The following is a 25,753-nucleotide window of genomic DNA, read 5'->3' as shown; positions in this document are numbered from 1 at the left end:
CATATGGAGGGACCAGTGAAAACATGCAAAATCAAAAGCAGATTCAAGAAGCTGGGCTCTTTTACCAAGACTCAGAAAGTCTCTCTGCCAAGTACAGCTCAAAGCCTTTCCGTCTGTGCATGGGGAGAGATTGCAATTGGATTGGTCTGTCGTCTTTGGCAAAGGAAGAAAACCAGACGGAGAACCCACCGACAAACTCCAAAGGTGCAGGAAGTGACTTTAGCAGCAGGCTGAGGGAGTGTTTGTTCTTTCCCTGCTGTACTGTACTAGGCCTGAGAGGGCACACTGATGATTGGAAAGGTCTTATGTTATTGCATTAACTGTTACATAAGTCAGCGCCATGGAGCTAGGGGTTCTCCATTGCTCCAGGGAACAGCCAGATAACACTGGCAGCATATGGGTCAGTGGCTAAGGCAGGAGACGTGGGTTTGAGTTCTAACTCTGCCACATTCCCTCTCTGTGAAACAGGGTGACAATACTGGGCTCCTTTGCACAGTGCTGCGCAGCATCAGAGCCAGGAGTGTGTCGCAGTCAAGGATGACTTTTGTCCTAGTGCCAAATGTGGAAAATAACGAACGAAGCCAGAGGTTAGTGAGAGAGACAGCCCACACGGCGGCACACACTGCAAAACCTTGACAACCCTGCAGTATTGTGAACCTTCTCTATGGTGCCTGGCAGCCTCAGAGGTGCCAAGAGCCTGTTGCTATTGCAGAAAGGCTGGGGAGGTTGGTTCTCTTTGGGCCTTTTCCCAACCACTCTGTTTTACAAGCAACTCCCACAGCAGAAAGGGAGTAAGGAAGTGTTTGAATCTAGATTAGGCCAAGGTCTAGGCTCCGATTTTGAGGCTCAGTCTGGACAGAGTCTGGATTTAGATTCCAAATGAGCAAAATTGGCCCTTTTCAGATTTTCTTCGAACCCAAAACCAAGATCCTGGGGGCGAGCTTAGAGCTGTGGATGCAAATAAAATATTTAACAGCACAGATGTTTCAAGAGGGAGGCCAATTGTGTGGGGCATTCCTTGAAATCAGACATGCCCTAGCTCAACCAGGAGTTCTGGGCTGGCTGCAAGAGTCGCTGGGTGAGGCTCTCTGCCCTGTACTATACAGGAGGTCAGTCTGAGTGATCAGAATGGTCCCATCTGGCCTTAACATCTAGGATGCTCTAAAGCTATTAAATTCCATGGCACTTTTCCCCATGCCGGAGCTATTACTGCATTGGGCTCCTGACGCAGGACCGTGCTCCAGTGACGGTGAATTTGATTATCACTTTTTACACTTCGGTGTTAGGTGGCTGGACTTGGCACAGCTGTTAGCATTGCTGAGCTCTTGCAAAGAAAGACTCAAAAAAAACCCCCCAAAACCAATTACAACCGGGAGAAGAATGAATAAGCCATGGTGAAGATGTACATTTATTTTTACTTACAGAAAAGCTGCTGATCACCACATTCATTTTGGCACTTGGAGACACTTGGAAGTGCTTTGCTGCAAGGTGACAAATCACAATCTCTATAAAAATGTACAAAGTGGTGTAAAATTGCCAATGATGTTCCACGACGCGAGGGCCTAAAAGCAGTACACACACACACACAAACACACGGTGCAAATGAGAGTGGCACAGTGATTTCACACCAAGCAGATCCTACAGACTTGAAGATGTGTTAATGACCAAACAAAAAAGGTACCCTAGCCAGCAGCAATGTAATTAAATGGTGTCAGATTTAGCCTGGTAATTAGCAATCAAATTGCAACCAAGACTAGCGAAGCATAAATGACATTTAAAAGCTTACTCAAATTAAAGTGCAATGCATGTTAATATTTGCCTCCATACAGCACTGGATAGCAACACTGAAGCACTTAGCTGCTCTAAAAGGTTGCTATTTTTGTGGTCTGCCCATAGCCTATTTTCTTCCCTCCTGACATGAAGAAGGTCATGGGCACTCAGCAACCACCGTGTCGAAAAACCATTAACGAAACACTACTGGACAGGGACCAAAAGGTCCTTCTGGGGTTAATGCAATGTGCGCAGACAAAAGCTAACCCCTGTATAGCATGAAGAATATTACTTCAGTCCATCTCAAATTATCCATGGAAGTGCAGAGAAACACTATCTCAGCCTTGGCGTGGCATGGCGTTCTAATGGCTACTTGGCTGCCACGCCAACAGATTCCCCCAGCAGCCCCCATTATAAATACAGAAATAAAGAAAAGCAAAGAATCACCGTTGGATGTTTTTATGTTCAAGAGATTGGGGGGACGGGCATCTCTCAGAATGGAGCAAAATCTTTTCTCTGTGCTAAAAAGAAAACAATTTGTTCCTGCTCTAGGCGCCCTTTCAGCATTGTCTTTTTTTTTGGTTGATTTGGGACACAAAACTAGCTTTGAATGGGTTAATACTCTCCTTGAAGTTAATACACACACTCCTGGAACCACAGTCCAGGTTGTGTCTGACTCCTGTCCCTTACTGCTGAATGCCAGCCAGATCTTCTTTGCCTTTCTCAGATTTCTTCAAGGCATTAATGACCGGTAACCAAGGGGAAGGCAGTTCAGGGATGGTTTTCTTGCCTTGATTTAAGTGGTTAATGGCTGTGTAGAGACTTCCTTGGGGTCCCACTTCCTGCTCCGAATAGTACATCTCCAGTGCGGAGGGAGTGCAGTGCTTGTGCTGGGGAAAAGAACAGAAAACACCATGAGCAAAAGAGACCTGCAGGCCTTGGTTAAAAAGCAGAGGGAGTAGTGACACTGGCTGGGCCCCAAGCTCCCTTGTAACCAATAACTGTGCTGGGTCATGCTCTTCCATGTGGCAAGAGAAAGGATGCAGATAACTCAACCCCCTGCAGTGCCTGCTGATCCACTCCCTGGGGCAGTGTCTCTTTACACTGACATAACTCCACTGACAACACGGATTCCTATGAATTCGCATCAGGAAGCAGAATTCTGCTCCCTGTCCAATTGTCCAAGCTGGGAAACAGGGGCTTCGAGTTCTGCCTCAGTGACCATTCCCCTATGTGTGCTGGGTTCCCTGGCCTGCCTACATCCCCCATGCTCCCCCTCTTGGTGCTGGGAGGCAGCCACATCATGGGAGTTTGTGGCTGCATTGTATTATGGGAGATATCTTCTGGTCAGGAAGCCTGGCCCATAGAGGACATGAAGCAGTCGGAACCTGAGGCATCTGACCTACAACTCTCATGAGGCCCTGCATCAGGATCGCCAGATTGAAATATTCATTTTGGGAGTATCTGGTTTTTTCACAGAAAATAGGCACTTCTCATGAAAAGCCCAAACCCCCATTTTCTGTCAAAAATCATTTCAACTGAGAATTTTTGACTATCCCAAATTCCTGAAGCCAGGTTATTTCCCCTGAGTTTGGGGTTTAACGCAAACATCTCATGCAGATCTGGTTCCAGCTGCTGAAGGGTCGCCAGTCTTGTGGGGCTGCTCTTCCCACAGGAAGCACACACAGTTAGGACAAGAGAAAGGCTGGGCCCACCCTGGGAAGATGCAGGGTGGGGAATTTCAAAAGCCTCTAAATGATTTAGTAGCAGGATCCCGGCTGCTGTCCTACATCAGATAGCACCTTTCCATGCTAGGAGGGCAAGCGTATGCTTAAACACAGCAGCTAGCCCCTTTGAACAAACCCTTAAAACACTTGTGCAGGCAGGGCAGATTGTATCTTAACCCATGTCTGCTGGTATCTCCCCGCTAGGGTTCACCTTGACCAGCTAATCCTAACTGCAGCCTACCCCAGCTGCCCTAGGGTTTGAGAACATACTAGTTAAGTCTGCTAGGAAGCATGTCTTTAAAACTTGCCTTTTATCCTAATGAGAAAGACCTCAGATGTCCTTAATGTGCTAGATGTTCCAAATTCTGCCTGGCTGAGTGGGGTAAACTTAGATTATTAGTTTCAACGGTGTCAGCGTGGGAGGCAACATGGTCTGGGTGGTAGATTGGGGAAGGGAAGGGGGGCTATAAGTTGAAGGAAGGATGGGGGGGACCTTCTGCCTCGCCTCTGCCCCAACAGTGCTGTCACTTGTCGGGGAGCCTCTCCAGCAAGCTCTCAATTCCTTTGTTTGTAACAGGCATGTGGTTGTTCACTGCAGCCGAGGCACCCAGCACTGCCAATAATCAGGGCTGTGACCAGAGATGAAAGAAGCCAGTACGGGCCGGTACAGAACACCGGTAAGAAAAGGTGCAGTAGCGTACCGGCAAGAAAATGGAGCATTCTCTACCTCTCTGACTCCTCCTCCTGGCTGCAGCAATATTGAGGGTACGGGGGCCCGGCTCCACCAATGCAAGCCAGGGCACAGCATAATGCAAACATTTGACACTGAGGAGATGGCAGCGTCCTTCCTTTCCCAGCACCACCATCAGTAAGGCGATAACAGACAGGCTGGAGGGAGACAGGGGTCATCTTACCTTAAACACAAAGCCCTCGGGGCAGCTTAGCTGGTCGTACCACAGTGCCTTGTACATGACCAGCATGAGCAGGCAGGCCAGGAAGGCCATTGTGATGAGAATCAACCCCGTCAGCTGAAAGGAAAAGGAACAAAACAGAACAACTGGCATAAGCCCAGATGAAGACATTTTGTGTGTTTTTCGCAAAAATCCCCAAACCTGAAGACATTGACAAACAATAAGAGAGGTTACCCTGCCTTGATGAGACTGTCACCGTATCCAGGCCAGGTGTCTACACAGACCTTACAGTGAGAGGGGCGGTGTTACCTCTGTGTATGGCACTGGTGGGACCATCACTGGATACCACGTCCAGGTCTGGTGTCTGCATTTCTAATCTACTGGACCAACTGGAAAGGATTTGGAAGAGAGTGATATGAATGATTCAGGTCTGGAAACCTGCCTTGCGGTGAGAGATTAAAAAAACTCAGTCTGTTTCATTTATCTAGGAGAAGGTTAAGAAGTGGCTTGATCATGGTCTACAAGCATCTCCTTGGGGCCAAAATTTCCAATAATAGATGGTTGTTTAATCTTGCAGAAAAGGGCAGAACAGGATCCAGTGGGTGGAAGCTAATGCTGGACAAACTTGAAATAAGGAGCACATTTTAAATGGAGGTTAGTTAGCCCCTGGAACAGCTCGCCAAGAGACATGGAGGGTTCTCCGTCACTTGGAGTCTGGAAAGAATATCTCTTTCTAAGGGATTTGCTCTAACTCCACTCTATGTTCTGGGCTGCCTGCAGGAGTCACTGGTGGGTGGGGGGCTCACTAGCCTGTAATGGGCAGGAGGACAGACTGGATGGCTGGAACTGTCCCTGCTGGCTTCTATGACTCTATGGATTCCAGAGGGAAGCAAATGGCCATTGCAGCTGCAGCTGTGAGGCGGGGAATACGTGTAGGCCCAAGATAAGTAGATAGAGTGACATCTACCCTGGTGGGAGAGAAACGGGCCCCAGGAACTGGCCCTGACAGAACATGTGTGACATCATTTATAAATCGCTCAATAAAGCCACTTCTCCTTCCACAGCGTGGGATGGAAATGCCAGCTGGTGCTGCAGAGCATGGGCAGTGTCACGGTGCCCAGCTCAGGCACACCAGCTAAGGCCAGGTACTCAGTTTGCATGGATATGAAGAAAGAAAGTCAGCAAGGGAAGGCTCATTTTCACTTCCAGACCTTGCCTGGCTGGCTCTGGGTGGCACAAGGTCTGATGTTATTTCTCTTATACCCAGTGGCTGCAAAGAGCTCTCCTGGCTTCCTCCAACAGAAAGCTTCGGGGCGGGGGGGAGGTTGTTGGTTCTGAAGTTCTATTTTTGGCTGTGACTCATAGTGTGAGAGCTGCTATTTACAGCTGCATTAAAGCACCAGGGCCCAGGTGTGAGTCAGACAGCAAAGACAGGGATCTCTTGGGTCATCTCTGCCTATTCCAGAATGTGTCACTTGTGCAGAGCCAGCCTCTGTGGGCAGCTCAGCCTCTGGCCTCTCTATCACCTGCACCAGTGCAAACTCCCTGATCCCACAGGGGTTGTACAGTGTAGATGGAGGCATGGTCAGGGCTCTGCAAACACCTGATTTTCCAGTTCGCTGCCCTAACCAAAATGTTCCCCCCAAAATGGTTTTGAGTCCAACTAAATGTTTTGTTTCATTTTCACAGAATGTTTTGGTTGATCTAAATCTGCCTTTTTCAGTAAAATAATTCTGGCCAGAAATTTTCACCCAGCCCTGGGACCGACCCCCCGTCCCTGCTCTGAGCGAGGGATGTGCTGCAGCTCCCAGACGTATGAGGAACTCACAGCTGGAGCTCAGAGCTAGGGGAAACTTTGTGAGGGTCACACAGCTTCTGAAGAAGACTTTGGCTTCCCCTATTCCCCACCACTCCCTAATAGACCCAGCTCCTCTCTTGCTTCTCCGGCAGACACAATGGATTCTAACCCAGACCCTTCTGTCTCTCCAGGGAGTGGTCAGGCAACCCACTCCCTTCATTGTGATTCCTAGGTAATGCTAGGTGAGTGCTTCATGGATCCCATGCTGTTTATTTCGCCTTGATGCTGAGATGTGTTGCAGAGCTCTGTGCGGGAAGCAGGAATTCCCCACTACCAGCACATGCTGCACTCAGGTACATGACTTTTCAAAGAGAAGGGGAAGAGGGACTACATCACGGTCCTGGTTTTTACAATGCCAGAGGGAGTTTTCCATATCCCCCGGGACCCTGGAGGAGAACTGGGCCTCTGGAACCAGGCCAATGGACAGAATACACCAGTACACCACAGAGATGCTGGTGAGGACACCAGAGTTAAGGCTGAGTTGAGATTTGCACTCATACCAGGGACATATCCTCTTTGGAAGAGCACACCATATCCTCAGCACTCAGCCTTTGAGCATCGAATGGATTGCCTGGGAATTTACAAGTGTGCCCATTCATTAGTTTAGAAGTTAAAATTAAACTACAAATGAATCCTTTAGGAAATTGAGCACATACTGCATCAGACATGTTCTTGTCCCAAATGGCCTTATTAGAACAGCCCAGCCTCTTCAGACTTCCCATGTAGGTAAAACTCACTGAAATCTAGTGCACAGCCACCATTTGAAGAAATTAGGTTATAATTAAACACAGTTATTGCTATGTATCGAATTGTTGTGATTTTTTGCAGACCCAAAGATACCCCAAGATGGAGTTAAGTCTAAGAGTACATCAGTAATTTGGGGTAAAAACATTATAGGGATGGTGCAATTATCCCCCAAATAAGTGTTATAAACCCAGGAAATTCAGAGGGAAAATTTAACTTAACAGAAATCCTACCATTGTAATAGGACATGGAAAAGCATCCAATCAACCTTAATTCGGCTCTGCAGAGATGCTGTGCAGTCACCCTACATTTATGCACATTAGTCCTAAAATGGGCCCTAAAGAACGTGCAGCTAAGGACAATGACCCAGGAAAATCAGAGGAACAAGAAACAGCCAGTGTGACTTCTCAAGGGACTGGAGACAAAGCGCACCAGGAAAATCGGGACACTGCAGAACGTTTGGCCTTGGGCCCCCCAAACAATCTGCATGTCTGGAGGCAGAAGACTGGTTCATATGGAGCGTATTATGCCAATCCTTGTCAGCCATGTGGAAGGGAGTCTGCTGTCACTGCCCAGTCCACATGGTGTCCACTGCAGATGTCCCTGCCACGTGCATGTCAGAGCCAGGGGGTGTGTAAGCCTGTGGGGCGGGAACAGCAGCAGTTACCAAATAGCCACGCCCTTGTGCTGAAATGGCTACAAACCCCTCGTCCCCGGGCTCCATCCTGTCTCTCCTCTGAGCCGAAGGTGAATGAACTACAGGGACCTGTGGTGTCCAGGCTCATGGCACTGATGCCCAGGGACCCCAAGGTGGAGGGGCACAAGGGAAGGGCAAATGCCCCAGCTTTGGCCCTTGGTTCGGCCAAGCACTGAAAATTCAAACCCAGCTTGTCTGAGTCTGCCCTTCACCCACAGCCCCACTCCCCTGCCGTCCCTCGAACAAGCCCTTTCTCAGCAGGCCCCATTTCCCTCTCCCTCTTCCATTGCCACCTGAGCCTCCGTGGGATGCAGAGGGGTAGCTTCTCCTGAAGAAAACCAGATCTTGTTCCAGGGAGCAGCCCTCCCACTCCACCTGTGCTGTTGGACTAGGGCACCTTCCTGACACACTCACTGCAGTGACCTCCTGGGGGGCTGGTCAGCACCAGGGCCTCCTGGTCATCCCCAGGGAATCCCATGCCAGCCACCTCCTCCTGGCCTGTCTGTAGGACTGTTAACCGTTTCCACTCTCCAGCAGAGGAAGCAGCCCCAGGCACAGACCGTTCTACAGCCTCAAGCCCCCCATTACCTCTCCTTCTCTTCTGCCCTTTCTCCCTCACACCAGCCTTGAGAGAGGCGGCATCTCCACCAGCCTCCTGCCTGTGGAGAGCACAAACCGGTCCATGCACTGTTCTGAAAGGAATGTAAATTGACTTGCTCTGGTTTCGGGCTGCTGACTTCTCCTCTGAGGGCAGAGAGCAGGAGGTGAGACGCTGACCCCTCTCCTGGCTAAAACAGGCCTGGTCTGAGTTAATCTGGATTATTTACTTTCCCTGTTTCAGTGTCAATGTGAGAGACTATCCCCAAAACCACAATCCCTGCTGAGGCAGGCGGGTGTGGGCAGGAGAATGCTTTACCTTGACCTTTTCTGATACTTCATCGTACAGGTTTATGTTCAGCTTTTTAATTCCAGGGACATGTAACTTTCTTTTCTTCTTCTGCTGGAGCTGGTACTCTGTTCTGGTCTTGACGATCACCTGTGAGGAGAGGAATCAGTGAGCGGTGACCTGTATACGGCCAGAGAAGGTTGCGTGGAACAACTGCTCAGATAGGCAAAAAGCAGAGCAGACTCTTTGCTGGAAGATGCCTGGTATTTGAGCTCCCAGGGCCTGGGGGAATGGTCTAGGGTGACCAGACAGCAAATGTGAAAAATCGGGACGGAGGGTGGGGGGGTAATAGGAGCCTATATAAGAAAAAGACCCAAAAATCGGGACTGTCCCTATAAAATCAGGACATCTGGTCACCCTAGAATGGGCCTGGGCCACTCGCAAGCAACGACTCACCAACACCATGTTTGGGGCTTTCCTAATGGATCATCACAGCTGCTTGGGGGCCGAGGGCAGAAAAAGTAGTGAGGCAACAAAGCTCTTACCAAGAGAGAGCAACCTGTAGCCTCCTCTTGCCCTAATCCCCCCAGCCCAGAGCTACTGGCAATGCCAGGAGGGCTCAGCATATTTCAGAAGGGGGTTCTGCTCCCAGTGACACTGCAATAAGTTGCCTCACAAGAGTCCTGCTCATTTGGTAGTGAGGCCGATAGCTAAAAAGCAACCTGACCTCCAGCCGGATTCATGCAGCAATAAAGGGCAAGTCATCATTTGCTAGCATGTATGCCTAAAGCTAGGCACCCAACTCCATAAGCCGTCTGGTTGTCAGAGGTGCTGCGTACCCCCTGCTCCTACCGAATAAGCCCGCAGGAGCCAGTTATTCAGTGTTGCTGACAATCTCTGACTCACATGACTGGATATGGACTTAGGAGCCTAAATTCTGGTCCCTATGTTTGCCAGTGCCGGCCTACGTTCAGATTCCACAGTGCGAGCTGTGGTTGGCTGCAGACATGGTGTGTGGTGCAGAGAAAACACACCGTGGCCATCAGAAGTCAGGCTGAGCTGGGGCTAGCAGGACACAGAAACCATGGTCATTATTGTCACAGATGACTTGGGGAGCCTGACTTGAGGCCCTTTCAGAGGGGCTGGTTTTCAGCAAATTCTGAGCAGTAGCTCTCCGGAAATCAGGTTTCTGCAAGGCATCTCCAGGTCCCAGAAGGGAGGCACTCAGAGTGACTAGTCACCTGTGCAATCTTGGACCATCCTTTCTGTACTTGCCAGCTGAGCGAGAATGACCTGGAAATCATCAATGGAGAGGGATGGTTAGCGAGCAGCGCCAGTGGGAACACAATGGGCCTGCCAGCTGTGAGTACAATCTCTTGATGTTGACGCACCACTGCACCAGAAGTAACAACTGAATGCCCTACCCCCTTCTCTGCAAGGCCCCAGTGCAAGGGGTGTAGTTCTGTGGGGAGCAGGGGGTAGGGAGTCCCTCACAGCCATGACTGCAGCCCGTGGCGTGGAGGGGTAGCAATTCACATCTAAAACCGGGAACCCAAAAGATCTTTCTGGATGCACACTAGGGCACAAGGCACCTTACAGCAACACAGAGTCCCCAGCAGAGCAGCCAGGGAATCCCCAGCCACACAGCCAGTGAGGAAGGATCATGCTTTGAACGGTAAAATGATTGTTTAGACACTGCCACAGATGAAGAAAACCTTGGAACCTTCCAGCAGGGAGAACCACTGGATAGGCTCATTACAACACAGCACCCTGCTCCAGCAGGAAGGAGTCATTCCAGCACCAAAACCTGAATCTTAAACCACTACAACATTGAATCTGTGGGAAAACATACGAGGTGATTAAATTCATGAACCGATTCAGAATGGTATAGTGCAAACACAAACCATGCACACCAGTCAGGGAGCTAACCTCAGCCCTGCTCCTTCCACTATGCACACTGAGAGCTGACTGACCCTCATGGAACAGATTCCTCTGCCTGGGCTTCTGCTAAACAACTCAAATTTAAGGGGCCAGAACCTCAGGTCTGGCTGAGCTGTGCTTGGCTCAGAACAGGAGGGAATGGAGCAAAGGCAGCTCTAAGCCATCCCCCTTTACTCTAGGGGTAGCCAGGAGCACAGCATAAATTAGAGAGCCCTGTGATTGCTATTTACACAGTGGTAACAGCCTCCTGGGGACTATGCCATTGGGTGGTGATGACTGGAGCACAAGGTCCCATGCCTCTCCCACCCACTTCAAAAATACTAGGATATGATGCAAGTAGCGAGACACCAACAGAAGAGTTTAATGGTGGATGTTCCCTACACCAAGAGTGACCCAGGCGCCTCTTGATGCCAGCTGGCAGAGGGGATGCATGGAGCTTTACAGGGATCCCCTGGGTGAGATACATCCCTAATAATTCACCAAGAGTGGCATGTGAGGTCTCTTCAGAGAGCCAATAGCCCACTGGTCCTCCTAGTCATAGTGAAATGCACATATGGGTAATAGTTAAGAAGTTATGCATTTATAGTGGGAATTATGTCCTTAAAGCCTCGACATTAAAAGCAGGCCAACAGGAAGTGACAGGGCTTGGACAGATTCTGTTCGGGCAGGGACAAAAGACACTTATCTCTCTGGCTGGTCAAGTGTGTCCCATGCATTGTATGTATCACATTGGAGGCCTCCCTGCATTACCGAGCCTGATGCTAATCAAAAGAGTGCAAAACCTATGAGAGAAACGCTGCAGGAAAATACAAAACCAGCAGGGGGTGACCTGTTAACAAGCAAAGACAATGGATTCTTGGGGTGTAACTGGGAGTACTGAGGTACAGCCAGTGTCCTTTGCCAAGGACCCAAACCCTCAGCATCTTCCATCTTAGGAAAGGGGAGTGGGGGTCAGAGCCAGCCTGGCTGGAAAATGCTGCAAAGACTGTGTGAGGTACAATGAATTAGATAGGACAGCATCTTGTTAATTCAATCTGAACTCTAGAGGTGCATTTTGATTTGATTTTACATGTAACCATTTCTTTCTTTCTTTTGGCTCGCTGCTGCTTGACTCTCTACACCTTGTTCAATACACTTGTACTTGTTTTCACGATAGTCAGATCTAGGCGGTGTGTGTTAAGCAGAACTGTGATCTGGGATGGAACTGGTAGGCTGGAGTCACTGTTCCTTTGGGAGCAGTGTATCTGTGAATACTGTGAGTGTCCAGTGGACCAGGGGCTGGACACTCCAGGGGACTTTTGGAGGGCTCAGTGGCTGGAGCGTGCCCATGGCTAGCTTGCAGAGGCACAGCACAGCCTGCATAGGCTGACAGCCCTGGGCACTGCGTCACAACCAGGGGATTCATTTTCACAGTGTCATAGATCCCAAGGCTAGAAGGAATCACTGTGATCATCTAGTCTGACCACTCATGCAGCACAGGCTGGAGACCTGCCCCTGCCCCTAGAGCAGATCGTGTAGGAAAACATCCAAGTCTGATTTAAAAATTGACAGTGATGGAGAATCCACCACAGCATTTGGTCACTTGATCCAAAGGTTAATTATCCTTGCTGTTAAAAACGTGCACCTTATTTCCGAGAAGGCCAAGAGGAAATGAGATCCATCTGGCACACCCAGGTCCACACCTGCCAGGGAGTCGCTGTGCAAAGGAAATAGCCTGCTGGCCTGGCAGGGCAGTTTTCTGCCCCTGAAGCTCTGCAGGAGCAATGTAAATGGGATGGAGTGAAGCTTAGAAACCAGCCCAAAAGCCTTCCCTGCGCCTGAGGTGGTCAAACCCCAGCGCAAACTGGGGGTGAGCACTCTACCCTCCCTTCACTCGGGGCACCAGCCAGCGAGTCTGCAGGATGCTAGTGATGGGGTCCTGCTGTTGTGACAGTCAGCACCCTGTGGATTGAAGTGAGGACCTCCAGGGCAAAAAGTACAAGGCTGCGTAGCTGGGGCTGTAACCTGCACATAGCCTCTGCAGATCAGCATGGTGGGGACCTGTCATGCCCACTCCACAGCAGGTTACACTAGTGTCCTTTCATGACAGACCACAGGAGAATGTGCCAACGAGGGATAACCTGGAAAATAAATCCCAGGATAGTTCAAAGTCAAGCCCTGAAGGGTCCCCGTGTCCTGACCAAAGTCCTGTCTGCCGGCAGGCACCCACCAGCCGCTGAACACAATGTGTGCTACATGCACGCTTCACCAGATGGATGGAGGCCTGGTCTATGTTACAAGGTAAGGTGGGTGTACTGTGCCTCGCATTGACCTAGCTGTGGAAGTGTCTTCACTTCAATTTGGCTCCCGCCCACGTCAGTGCCTCTGAATGCCGATTTAGTAACGCCACCTCTCTGAGCTGCACGGAGTCACAGTCAATGTCATTCAGTTTACGTGGTGTCAGTGTAGACACTGTGTTGCTTACGTCGATTGTTACTGGCCTCCTGCAGCCATCCCACAATGCCCCATGCTGACAATGCAATCGACACAAGCACTCCTGGTGAGAATGCACATGGCTGACACAAGAAGCTGAGTCTGCACACACACAAGCGATTTAATAACCACGGTGGCTGTATGTGACATGTTAGGTCTCCATAATTTTGTAGTGTGGACATGGCCGAGGAGCTGCAGATTTTCTGTAACAGTGCCAGAGAAGACCTACAGACCTCCTGTACCATAAAGAAACCACTGGATGAACACAGCTCTTAGTTAATGCCCTTCTGCAGCGTCACCCAACTCCTTCTCTGATAAGGAGTGAGGTCTGGGCCCAATGGTAACAGCTGATCATCCTGACTGGGAGAAAACTCCCAAAAGCAACTGTGCCAACAAAGTCTGTGCCCTGAACTCATGGTAATAACAGCTGTGATCCCCAACCAACACTGCACGAGGACACTAGCCCCTTGGTACCACCCCAGCAGCACACCCCCCCCCAACCTAAAGCCACACGCTCACTCCGGAGCGAGCCCTCATTCATTTCTGTACAGTTGCAACCCAAAACTTGCCTCCTCTCCATCTCCAGAACCAATGACACTGGAGACCAGTACATGAGTGACTGGCACCAACAGAGACAAGGCAACAGCAAACCATGGTTCCCTGCCCACAACTGGCAGCCTGGCATTGGACCACCAACAGAGATGTGTACAAAGCCAAGCAAAACTCTCACCATATACCAAGGGAGAAGTGGGACACTGGAGACACTGGGTCGGATTCTCTGGTCTGATACAGCCTCTTATGCAGCATGGAGCAGCTAGAAATTTCCAGCAGAGCTCCTCATGCTGCGGACTCTGATGGCATAGCCACTTTCCATACTCTCTCCCCACATCAATGGGAGGCGGGGGTGGGCCAGGGTGTTGTGGGCCCAGCCTTATTCTGGTGACATTACAGTAAATCCCTTCTGATCTAACCTTCTCCAGGGCTGTGCAGCCAAGGGGCAGGAAGCTGCCATTGGCTCTCTGCAGACCCACTCTCGGCTATGTCCAAGCGCTGCTCTGATGCAGTGGAGAATGGGGCCCACAAAGCAAGAGGAGTGATGGAGGAGCCAGGGCCAGGGGAGACTAAAATGCAGAGAGACTCGCTTCCCCCTAGTGACTGACCCCAGATTAGCAGAGAGAAGCAAAGACTGTCCATCCAAAACACAGAGCTGAGAAATTGGGCTTAAGGAGAGAGACCACAGAGACAGCATCACATGGGGCAGCTCCAAGTCCCCAACCCAAGGGCCCCAACTCTGCCTATTGGGCAGAGGGTGCTCAGCCAACAGCTGGTTGGCAATTTTTTCGACAATGTTTTTTGGTTGGAAAAAGCCAACTGCATGAGCATTTTGATAAGGCCGATATGGGAGCCTGAGTCCCATCTGGTTTATTCTGGTCAAAGACTGTTTAACATGCATTCCTGGCAGACACTCATGGATGTTCCAACCCACATTCAGGACCAATTCCCTCACCACTCCCAACTGCCCCTCCCACAAAGGGTGCCCTAAGAGAGAGGATGATGTGAAGCATGGCAAGCCTCGAACCCGGGCATCTCCAGACAGTATTCAGACCATGGCCACTACCCAGCAATTCACCTGAATGACTGGAGAAGGGGGCCAGTAAAGCTCTACCTGACAAAGGGCCCCACCCACAAAGCTTGTGCTGGGGGAGATGTCCAGCCCCACTGATTGGCTGGGAAGCTCTATATAAACCAGAAAGAGACACAGGAAGTTGTCTGAGCAAATAGAGGAATCTTGACTAGCTGCTACTACGGACCCTGCCTACTTGCCTGACTGCTGAACCCTGCCTTTCCACCTGTTCCTGCTTCCTGCCTTTCTGCCTCACTCCAGCCTTGTCCTCCAGCCCTCCACAGAGGCCCGAGCAAACACATGGGGTGGAGTCTCATTCACACCAATGCTCCTTTCCACCACTTGCTCTGGCAGGGTACATGTGCACACTGTAAGGCCCCTTTACAGTGGCACAGCAACTTATAGCTGCCTTAGTGCAAACGAGAATCAAGCCCAGAGCCTTCAAGACTTGTTGTTCCTCGTATTTCCCAGGCAAAGATGGGCTGCTCACCTCTGCCACAACCAATGGCTTGTTTGGTGGCTCTAGCCCAGTGTTGTGTTTGCCAACTGTTCACAAAGAAGTTTGGATTTCCCTGAACTGGCTTGTTTCTGCAAAAGTGTCCATCCCTCATTCCTCGGAAACAGAAGTGTTGCACAGAACCAGAGACCTATTTGCACACTTTGGCTTGCACATTGACTAACTTGCATGCAGATGGCATGTTTGCTCAGTGAGCCCCAGGGGCAGGAACCTACCTTGGGAGAGCGAGGGGCCTGTGGTGAGGGGGTGATGCAGCTGCTATCAGTGTGCTGCCAGGTCTGAACATTCGCTTTAGTCTCAAAGCTTAGCTACGGGCTAAGCACAGCATCTGTCCATGTTCTCAAACCAGCAAATGAAAAGGCACAGACACCATGGCCAGAGCGCAATTCTGGGCCAGTGTCCCAGCTGGCACAAAGACCCCAATTTACAACATCTGAGAGCCTGGCTCTACTGCAGGAAAAGGTGAGGTGCCCCTGGCTAATCACGCCCGCACATAACTGAATCCAGAAGAAACTCAATTTTATTCACTTCATTGTTTTTTTCCTTTTCGAAAAAAATAGTGTAAGGTAATTTTCACTCACGAAGGAAACCCTGGCCCAGGGGCGGATTCTGCTGTGCTATCGTTGAGTTCCCCTGAACGCGTTGGAGCACTGCTGCACCCATCCTGGCTGGCACAGTCCAGTTCCCTTTCAGCAAACCCAGCCCCAGCAGCGGGATTGTGGGAACAGGGGGCATGCTGGGCTTGGCTGCTGGTTTCACAGACCGCACAGGGTCCTGGGAGACCCGGAAAGTAGTTAATAGCTCCTGAGGGGCAAATGTGGCAGCAAAGCACCACTGCTGCGCCATCAGACAGGGTGAGGGGGCCAGCAGAGGCAGAGGGGATTTGCACTTGGTGTTGGCCACCGAGGGGCACTGCTGGTATTACCTTGTCAGGGAAGGGCTGCTGTAGCTGGTTGACATCCAGCGGCGTTATCAAAGGGATGTTGTCAAAGCTGTCATCACCACTGCCGGTGCCCTGCTCCTTGTCCAGCTTCTCACGGAGATTGTTGCCCAGTTTCACCATGGTCAGATAATGCTGCTGAGAGGGAGGGAGAGGCAATAGGTCAGACAGTTGCTTGGTTTCCAGAGACAGCAGGGGGTTACCCAGAATCCAGTTTTCTCGGGCTGTGATCACTGCAGTGTCCCTCTGTGCTGAGCTAACTGAGTCCCAGAGCCCCAGACGGGGCTGCTGGGGTGTTGGCTGCACGCTGGCATGGCCGTGGCTGGGACTGCCCGGAGAGGTGCTGACAAGGCCCCTTCACTTATCCAAGGGAGCTGTGCAAGCTGTTCCCCGCCGGAAATCCCACTGTGTAGCCCTTCTAACTACCTTCACTGAGAAATGGATTAAACCGTCCCATCCCTTACCCTCAACTCCTCTGCTCCCAGCTGGTCTCTCAGCTGTAGATGCCACCCCCTCCCCTGCAGTGTTCCCAGAGAGAGGCTGGGCCTTATGTTCAGATTTCAGCTCAGTGCCACCAGGCTCAGAGTTGGGTGGATCAGGGACTTTGTACCATGCCTGTTGCCAGCTGTTTGCATATTAGGGTGACCAGATCGCAAGTGTGAAAAATCCGGACGGGGGTGGGGGATAATAGGTGCCTATATACCACAAAGTCCACAAGATCGGGACTATCCCTATAAAATCGGGACATCTAGTCATCCTATTGCATATCCAAACTGCAGTAAGAGGACTCTACCTACCGCCAGCCTCCCCTTCCCAGCCCCTTAGCTGCGTCCAGTGCCTGGGGACCAACCGAGGCCAACGGAAGGGGTCTAGTCGGAGTGATTAGGACAGAGCAATCCCTCTGCCCCTTGCTGCTTGCACAGCTCCCCTACAAAGAAACTGCACCACTGATGGAATGACTACACAGCCTTCCTTCCAAGACTGAACACAGCTGGCAGGCGAACAGGACATTGCAGGCTGTATGTAACAGTACCTCCGGTGATTCCTGCCATAACATTATGAATGTGCTACTGGTCAACTGCCCGGGCCTCCCAAAATCTCTCTCAAAGCCATAAAAAAACACACAGCACAGCCTGAGCCCAGCTCCCAGTTCTCTTGAACTAGCCAGAGACAAACTACAGCTCAGAACCACCCTGACTGGAGGGAGGGCTCATGCATGCATGTGCCAGTGTATCCAAGGCCAAGTATTCAAAACCCATCAGTCAGGTCCCAAAGTCAGGAGACTGGGTTAAAACCAGGAGCTTTGTTTAATAGTCAATGCTGAGTTTGTTTTTGTTGCCCTTAGGACACACGTGGGTTATGCTTTCCTCCGCAATCAGAAGGGCTAAAACTTTTTTTAAAATGAAAGCTGAGATTCCTCTGACTCCAGGAGCTGGGGCTTTACGAAAAGCAACAACTACTGCAAGACTTGTGACAAAATTCCCAAAGTTGGCAGGATGGGAAGTCCATGGATTTCAGCAGGAGCTTAGCAGGTTCTGTGAGGGCAGTGCCAGGCCCCTATATCAGAACCAGCCCATACGGAGATGTTAAGTATTTTGTGATAATTGGCAATCAGTTCATGGGATATGCAAAAGTCTAGTAAGCACAAGCTCTTCAGCACTTGAATACAGAGGCCAGGCTTGCAGGCTGCTCAGCCTCTCCTGTTATTCTTCATATACCCTTCTGAGGGTTGGTCACTTTCAAAAATCTGTCTGCTCCATTTAGGTGCTTTAAATAGGAGTTAGATGCTGAACTCTGAAAATCTGGCCCCAGGTGCTAGATATGGGTCTAAGCAACAGTGGGCTTCGGAGCCTGACTTTAGGCACTGTGCTTTGCAAGTGTCAGCTGTATTTTCAGCATGGTTTTATGACATTCAGAAATGTGAGCAGCTCAAAGGGACTGAAGATCAGCCCCAAAGAGCTCTTTCAAAACACCTGACTTTTTCAGCCCTAGGATGCAAACATCTGAGAGCCATGGTGACAAAAGGTGTCAAAGAGAAGATGAGGATGGGAGGGGCTGGGTCATGGGACAATTATTCCTAGATTCCAAGGCTATAAGGGACCACTGTGACCATCTAGTCTGACCTCCTGCATGACACAGGCCAGAGAACTACCCCAAAATAATTCCTAGAGCAGATCTTTTAGAAAAACATCCAATCTTGATTTAAAAATTGCCAGTGATGGAGAATCCACCGTGACCCTTGGTACATTGTTTCAATGGTTAATTATCCTCACTGTTAACAATGTACGCCCAGGGCCGGTGCAAGGATGTTTCGTGCCCTAGGCAAAACTTCCACCTTGCGCCCTCCCCCGCCCATGCCCCCACCCTGAGGCATCCCCCCCTGCGGCAGCTCCCCACCCCCACCCTACGCCCTGAGGTACTCCCCGCCCCAGCTCACCCCTGCCCCGCCTCCTCCCCGAGCACGCCGTGGCTGCTTCACTTCTCCCGCCTCCCAGGCTTGCGGTGCCAATCATCTTAGGCACCACAAGCCTGGGAGGCAGGAGAAGTGAAGCAGCCATGGCGTGCTTGGGGAAGAGGTGGGGCAGAGGTGAGCTGGGGCGAGGAGTTCCCTTGACTGCTCTCCCCTTACTTGCTGCAGGCAACCCTCCATGCACCCCCTTGCCCCAGCTCCCTCCGCCTAAATGCCGGTGAAAATGGAGCCCACCAAATCCTAGCGCCCTAGCCGACTGCCTAGGTCACCTAAATGTTGCACCAGCCCTGTGTAAGCCTTATTTCCAGTCTGAATTTGTGTAGCTCCAACTTCCAGCCATTGGATCACGTTATACTTTTCTCTGTTAGATTGAGGAGTCCATTATTAATATTTGTCCCCCATGTAGGTACTTACTGTAATTGCATCACCCCTAACCTTTTTGTTAAGCTAAATAGATTGAGCTCCGAGTCTATCACTATAAGGCAGTCTTTTTAATCCTTTAATCATTCTCGTGGCTCTTCTCTGAACCCTCTCCAACTTTTCAACATCCTTCTTGAATTGTGGACACCAGAACAGGTTACAGTATTCCAGCATCAGTTGCACCTGTGTCAAATATGGAGGTAAAATAACCTTGTTACACCTACTTGAGATTCCCCTGTTCTTGCATCCAAAGATCGCATTAGCCCTTTTGGTCACAGCATTGGACTGTGCTCGTATTCAGCTGATTATCCAACCCTCCACCCCCTATGTCTTTTTGGAAACGGACTTTTCCGAACTCAGGTCTTGTCTACACTAGAGAGGGTATTGCCATGTAGCTATACCATTCGTCTGATGAAGTGGGCATTCACCCATGAAAGCTTATGCTCCAATACATCTGTTAGTCTTTAAGGTGCCACAGGACTCTTTGTTGCTTTTTACCAACTAGCTAGACCATCATTACTATACTGGCAAAAGTTTCCAGGCTACACCTGGCCTCAGGCTGTGGCCTGCCATTGTTCACAAGTTCTTAAAGCCCTAAATGAAAGCTGCCCACCCCCACCTCCAATAGTACAAACCATCAGTCATAGGGTCAGTGCTTAAATAAGAAAAGAACAAAAAAAGGAGGACCAGAGGCCAGTGCAAGGCACAGTTATGGCCGTTTGAGCACTTTCACCGCACATTTCCCGATCTTCTGAGATTCTTTCACATTTAAGATTAGCTCTGAATGCTCAGGGTTTCTGATTCTTATTTAGGGAATAATTGTAACGTCCCCAGGGAAGTGTTCATCCTTAAACTACTAATATGCACTCTCAGACCCTCACTACCAAAGAACACTTTCTCTCCCTGGGAAGGGCTTAAGACATCAAGGTAGGGGGTGGTCAGGGCACAGAACAGCCTCCAGTTCAGAGCTCTGTCATAATTGCTATTGTCAGTGATTTGTTGACAGGCGATTTCCATATATTTCTCCTGCCTGAGCAGTGCTCAGGGCCCCCAACCCTCTCATTCCACTGACACAGGGTCCCAGCGGCCCTCCCTGTCTTTCTGCCATTTCCTTCTCCTTTGTGATTGGGGCAGTGTCACAGGGTCAGTCCAGAATCAGATTCCACTCTAGGAGAAAGAGGAAGGCTTGTGCCAGGCAGAGTCATTCATCTGTTTATGCTCTTTCCTCCTGATTCCTTATAAGACCTTATGGGATGTTAGATAACGAACCCCGGGCGACTGGCTGTAGTATACAGCAAGACAGGAAGGTGGGACAAGGGCATGGGTGGGATGGCTATTTAGCATCCAGGGTCACATCCAGCACTCAGAACTACTTCAACCCATGAAGCTCAGCCCTAACCCAACAAGTCACACTGTCATAAACAGATAGCTAAGGGTTAATGTTCTTTTACCTGAAAAGGGTTAACACAGGGAACCAAACACCTGACCAGAGGACCAATCAGGAAACAAGACTTTTTCAAATCTGGGTGGAGGGAAGTTTTGGGTGTGAGTCCTTTGTTCTTGGTCTGTTCCTTTTCTCGTCTCTGAGAGTGATCTTTCTATCTCCTGGCTTTCTAATCTTCTGTTTCCAAGTTGTAAGTACAAGGATAGTAAGACAATAGGTTTATATTGTTTTCTTTTGTATTTACATGTGTGTAGTTGCTGGAATGTGTTAAATTGTATTCTTTTGGAATAAGGCTGTTTATTCACTTTTTTTCTTAAGCAATTGACCCTGTATATTGTCACCGTTATACAGAGATATTTTATGTCCTTTTTTCATTCTTTTTATATAATGCTTTCTTTTTAAGACCTGTTGGAGTTTTTCTTTAGTGGGAACTCCAGGGAATTGAGTCTGCAGCTCACCAGGGAATTGGTGGGAGGAAGAAGTCAGGGGGAAAATCTCTTTGTGTTAGATTTACTAAGCCTGACTTTGCATACCCTCTGGGTGAGGAGGAAGAGAGATTAGCTCTCTCGGTACTTGTGTTTCCAGGACTTGAAACAGGGAGGGTAGAATCCCTTTGTTTAGATTCACGGAGCTTGCTTCTGTATATCTCTCCAGGAACCCAGGGAGGGAACACCTGGAGGGGAGGAGGGGGAAGGGAAATGGTTTATTCCCCTTGGTTGTGAGACTCAAGGAATCTGAGTCTTGGAATCCCCCAGGGAAGGTTTTGGGGAGACCACAGTGAGCTAGGCACTGTATAATTTCTAGCTGGTGGCAGCAATTACCAGGTCCAAGCTGGTAACTAAGCTTGGAGGTTTTCATGCTAACACCCATATTTTGGACGCTAAGGTCCAGATCTGGGAAGAAATGTTATGACATGGTGGCAGAGAGGTGGGATAAAGATAGAATCCAGAAGCCAGTAGGAATATTATATTTTTCTTTTCTCTGCTAGGGGCTTTTAAGCAGAGAGGGTTTGGTTTTAAACAGAGCCAGAGAGAATTTTTTTTCTGCTCTCTCTTGCAGTTTTTGGCTTGCATATTAAGCAAGGAACCATTAAGCTGTGGCATAGGGTCTTTTGTTAGACTATAGCACTCCCATTGAGAGTCAAGTACCCAGCACGATACACATGCAAATAAAGTGGTTTTTCTGGTTTACTTTACATTTAAAAGATTAGCTAGAGAAAAAAAAAGGCACTGTTGCTAGGCAGACCCCAGCAGGCAACAGAGAACTTACATTTCAGGCAGTAAACACCAGAGGGCGCCTCAGCACAAGAAAGCAGGAACCATGAGTTCCAAGGAAAGCCTGAGACAGGAGCAAGCATGGCAACAAGCCATGGACAAAGAAAATGATCATAGGAGACGGATGGAACTAATTAATGCAGAACTAGCCAAGGAAGAGGCAACTCACAAAAGAAAACAACAAGAAGAAGAGGTGGCCCACAGAAGGAAGCAAGAAGAAGAAGAGGCAGCCCACAAAAGAAAACAAGAAGAAGAGGTGGCCCACAGAAGGAAACTACAAGAAGAAGAGATGGCCCACAAAATAAAACAAGCAGAAGAAGAGGCAGCCTACCGCCGAGAAATGGAAAAACAACAAAAAGAAAGTGAAGAGAGGGAAAAACAGAGAAAACATGAACTGGAGTTAGCGCAGGCTAGGCAGCATGTTCCAGCCAATCCTAACAACCCTTCGCCAATTATGGTTCCACATCCCAAGAAATTTCCCACCTACAAGGCAGGTGATGACACTGAGGCCTTCTTGGAAAATTTTGAAAGAGCCTGTATTGGGTACAGCATCTCTGAAGACCAGTACATGGTAGAATTGAGGCCACAGCTCAGTGGACCTTTAGCAGAGGTGGCAGCTGAAAAGCCTAAGGAGAAAATGAACGACTATAAACTTTTTCAAACCAAGGCCAGATACAGAATGGGGATAACCCCTGATCATGCCCGTCGGCGTTTCAGAACCCAAAAGTGGAAACCAGATGTGTCATTTCCCAAACACGCCTACTATGTTGGGAAAAATTATGAGGCCTGGATATCAGGAAACAATGTTAAATCCATAGAAGAACTGCACCTTCTCATACAAATGGAACAGTTCTTGGATAGTGTTCCTGAGGACATAACATGGTACATACAAGATGGAAAACCCCAAAATCTCACCGAGGCAGGGGAGATTGGAGCCAGATGGATGGAAGTGGCAGAAATCAAGAAAGCTACTGTCAAGGGGAACGAATACCCCAGGGGGCACACCGACAATAAACCCTACAACCGAGGGCAGACAAAGGCCCCACCTACAACCCAAGGAAAGCCACAGACTCCCTATTCTTCCACCTCACCAGTCTCCAGTAACTCACCTCGGCCCAGTGACCCATCAGATGGAAGATGCTTTAAGTGTAATGAACTGGGACATATAAAGGCCAACTGCCCAAAGAACGCCAACCGAGTGCAGTTCATTACGCCACCATCACCCAAAAGATCCCCAGGCCCAGATGCCTCTCAAATACCCTTGGAGCGAAAGGAAATTTTGAGAGTGGGCGGAAAGAAGGTTACCGCGTGGAGAGACAATGGGGGCACAAGTGTCAGCTATCCACCAATCCTTCGTAGACCCCAAATTCATCAACCCAAAGGCCCAAGTGACAATTTACCCCTTCATGTCACAAGGTGTAGACTTGCCTACAGCTGAATTGCCTGTCCAGTACAAAGGCTGGTCAGGAATGTGGACTTTTGCAGTTTATGACAATTATTCCATCCCCATGCTACTGGGGGAAGACTTGGCCAACCAGGTGAAGTGGGCCAAGAGAGTGGGAATGGTTACACATAGCCAAACCAGGCAAGCTTCCAGACCCATTCCTGTTCCTAAGCCGTCCACAGGGGCCCCGTCTGTGTTACCAGAGACCCAGACAGAGGTGGTGGACCCGGATTCCATGCCAACCACAGAAACAGCCACAGCACCTCCAGTCCCAGGCCCGGACCTGGAACAGAAACCAGCACCAGCAATTGCAACCACATCTTCAAACTCAACGCCAGAGGGCGCCAGCAAGCCTGAACTGGCAGAAGCAGCAGACAGCCATACCCAAGAGGCTCAGCCAGAGCCTGAAATAACCCCTGGTGCACCAGCGGAGAGCGGTTCACCAGCAACGGAAACAACCCTATCACCTACATCGCTTCCAGAGGGACCAAGCCCAAGTCCACAGTCTGAGGAAGAACTGGTGACCCCAGCCTCAAGGGAACAGTTCCAGACTGAGCAGGAAGCAGAGGACAGCCTTCAGAAAGCTTGGGCGGCAGCACGGAGCACCCCACCGCCTCTCAGCTCTTCTCACCGATCCCGGTTTGTTATAGACCAAGGACTTTTATACAAGGAGATTCTTTCTGGTGGACACCGGGAAGAATGGCAGCCGCAAAAACAGTTGGTGGTTCCAACTAAGTACCGGGGGAAGCTCTTAAGCTTAGCCCATGATCATCCCAGTGGCCATGCTGGGGTGAACAGAACCAAAGACAGATGGGGGAAGTCCTTCCACTGGGAGGGGATGGGCAAGGACGTTGCCAAGTATGTCCGGTCTTGTGAGGTATGCCAAAGAGTGGGAAAACCCCAAGACCAGGTCAAGGCCCCTCTCCAGCCACTCCCCATAATTGAGGTCCCATTTCAACGAGTAGCTGTGGATATTCTGGGTCCTTTCCCAAAAAAGACGCCCAGAGGAAAGCAGTACGTACTGACTTTAGTGGACTTTGCTACCCGATGGCCGGAAGCAGTAGCTCTAGGCAACACCAGGGCTAACGCTGTGTGTCAGGCCCTAACAGACATTTTTGCCAGGGTAGGTTGGCCCTCCGACATCCTTACAGATTCAGGATCTGATTTCCTGGCAGGGACCATGCAAAAACTGTGGGGAACTCATGGGGTGAACCACTTGGTTGCCACCCCGTACCACCATCAAACCAATGGCCTGGTGGAAAGGTTTAATGGAACTTTGGGGGCCATGATACGTAAATTCATCAACGAACACTCCAATAATTGGGACCTAGTGTTGCAGCAGTTGCTGTTTGCCTACAGGGCTGTACCACATCCGAGTTTAGGGTTTTCACCATTTGAACTTGTGTATGGCCATGAGGTTAAGGGGCCATTACAGCTGGTGAAGCAGCAATGGGAGGGGTTTACGCCTTCTCCAGGGACTAACATTCTGGACTTTGTAAGCAACCTACAAAACACCCTCCGACACTCTTTAGCCCTTGCTAAAGAAAACCTAAAGGATGCTCAGGAAGAGCAAAAGGCCTGGTATGACAAACATACCAGAGAACGTTCCTTCAAGGTAGGAGACCAGGTTATGGTCTTGAAGGTGCAACAGGCCCATAAGATGGAAGCATCATGGGAAGGGCCATTCACGGTCCAAGAGCGCCTGGGAACTGTGAACTACCTCATAGCATTTCCCAATTCCTCACTAAAGCCCAGAGTGTACCATGTTAATTCTCTCAAGCCTTTCTATTCCAGAGACTTACAGGTTTGTCAGTTTACAGTCCAGGGAAATGATGGTGAGTGGCCTGAAATTGTCTTCTACGACGGGAAAAAAGACGGTGGCGTGGAAGAGGTGAACCTCTCCACAACCCTGGAAAGTCTGCAGTGGCAACAAATCAAGGAGCTGTGCACTAGCTTCGCCCCATTGTTCTCAGCCACCCCAGGACGGACTGAACAGGCATATCACTCCATTGACACAGGTAATGCTCACCCAATTAGAACCCCACCCTACCGGGTGTCTCCTCATGCCCAAGCTGCTATAGAACGGGAGATCCAGAACATGCTACAGATGGGTATAATCCACTCATCTACCAGTGCATGGGCATCTCCAGTGGTTCTGATACCCAAACCAGATGGGGAAATATGCTTTTGCGTGGACTACCGTAAGTTAAATGCGGTAACTCGTCCGGACAACTATCCAATGCCATGCACCGATGAGCTATTGGAGAAGTTGGGACGTGCCCAGTTCATCTCAACAATAGACTTAACCAAGGGGTACTGGCAAGTACCGCTAGATGAACCTGCCAAGGAAAGGTCAGCATTCGTCACCCATGCGGGGGTGTATGAATTTAATGTCCTTCCTTTTGGGCTGCGAAATGCACCCGCCACCTTCGAGAGGCTGGTAGATGGTCTACTAGCAGGACGGGCGAATATGCAGTTGCCTACCTCGATGATGTGGCCATTTTTTCAGACTCCTGGCCCGAACACCTACTACACCTGGAAAAGGTCTTTGAGCACATCAGGCAGGCTGGACTAACTGTTACGGCCAAAAAGTGTCAAATAGGCCAAAACAGAG

General features: G+C 49.8%; 1 protein-coding gene across 2 annotated transcripts in view; it reads right to left on the bottom strand.

Annotated features, from left to right (window-relative positions):
• Positions 1-1,390: 1,390 nt before the first annotated feature.
• Positions 1,391-25,753, bottom strand: part of CALY (calcyon neuron specific vesicular protein) — a 40,070-nt gene continuing 15,707 nt past the window's right edge. Inside the window, exons 2-5 of one of the 2 annotated variants that reach the window (XM_050960353.1) lie at positions 16,073-16,222; positions 8,624-8,743; positions 4,412-4,525; positions 1,391-2,660 (exon numbers count right to left, since the gene is read on the bottom strand). In XM_050960353.1, the coding sequence (XP_050816310.1) occupies positions 2,457-2,660; positions 4,412-4,525; positions 8,624-8,743; positions 16,073-16,210 (576 nt within the window). In that variant the 5' untranslated portion in view covers positions 16,211-16,222 and the 3' untranslated portion in view covers positions 1,391-2,456. Of the gene's footprint in view, positions 2,661-4,411; positions 4,526-8,623; positions 8,744-16,072; positions 16,226-25,753 lie in introns of both variants that reach the window. The other variant, XM_050960352.1, reaches the window with a different exon arrangement.

The sequence above is a fragment of the Gopherus flavomarginatus genome, chromosome 6, assembly GCF_025201925.1.
Source record: "Gopherus flavomarginatus isolate rGopFla2 chromosome 6, rGopFla2.mat.asm, whole genome shotgun sequence".
Classification (NCBI taxonomy): Eukaryota; Metazoa; Chordata; order Testudines; family Testudinidae; genus Gopherus; species Gopherus flavomarginatus.
Note: the sequence above shows the minus strand (reverse complement) of the source record. Positions and strands in the feature narration are given on the sequence as shown.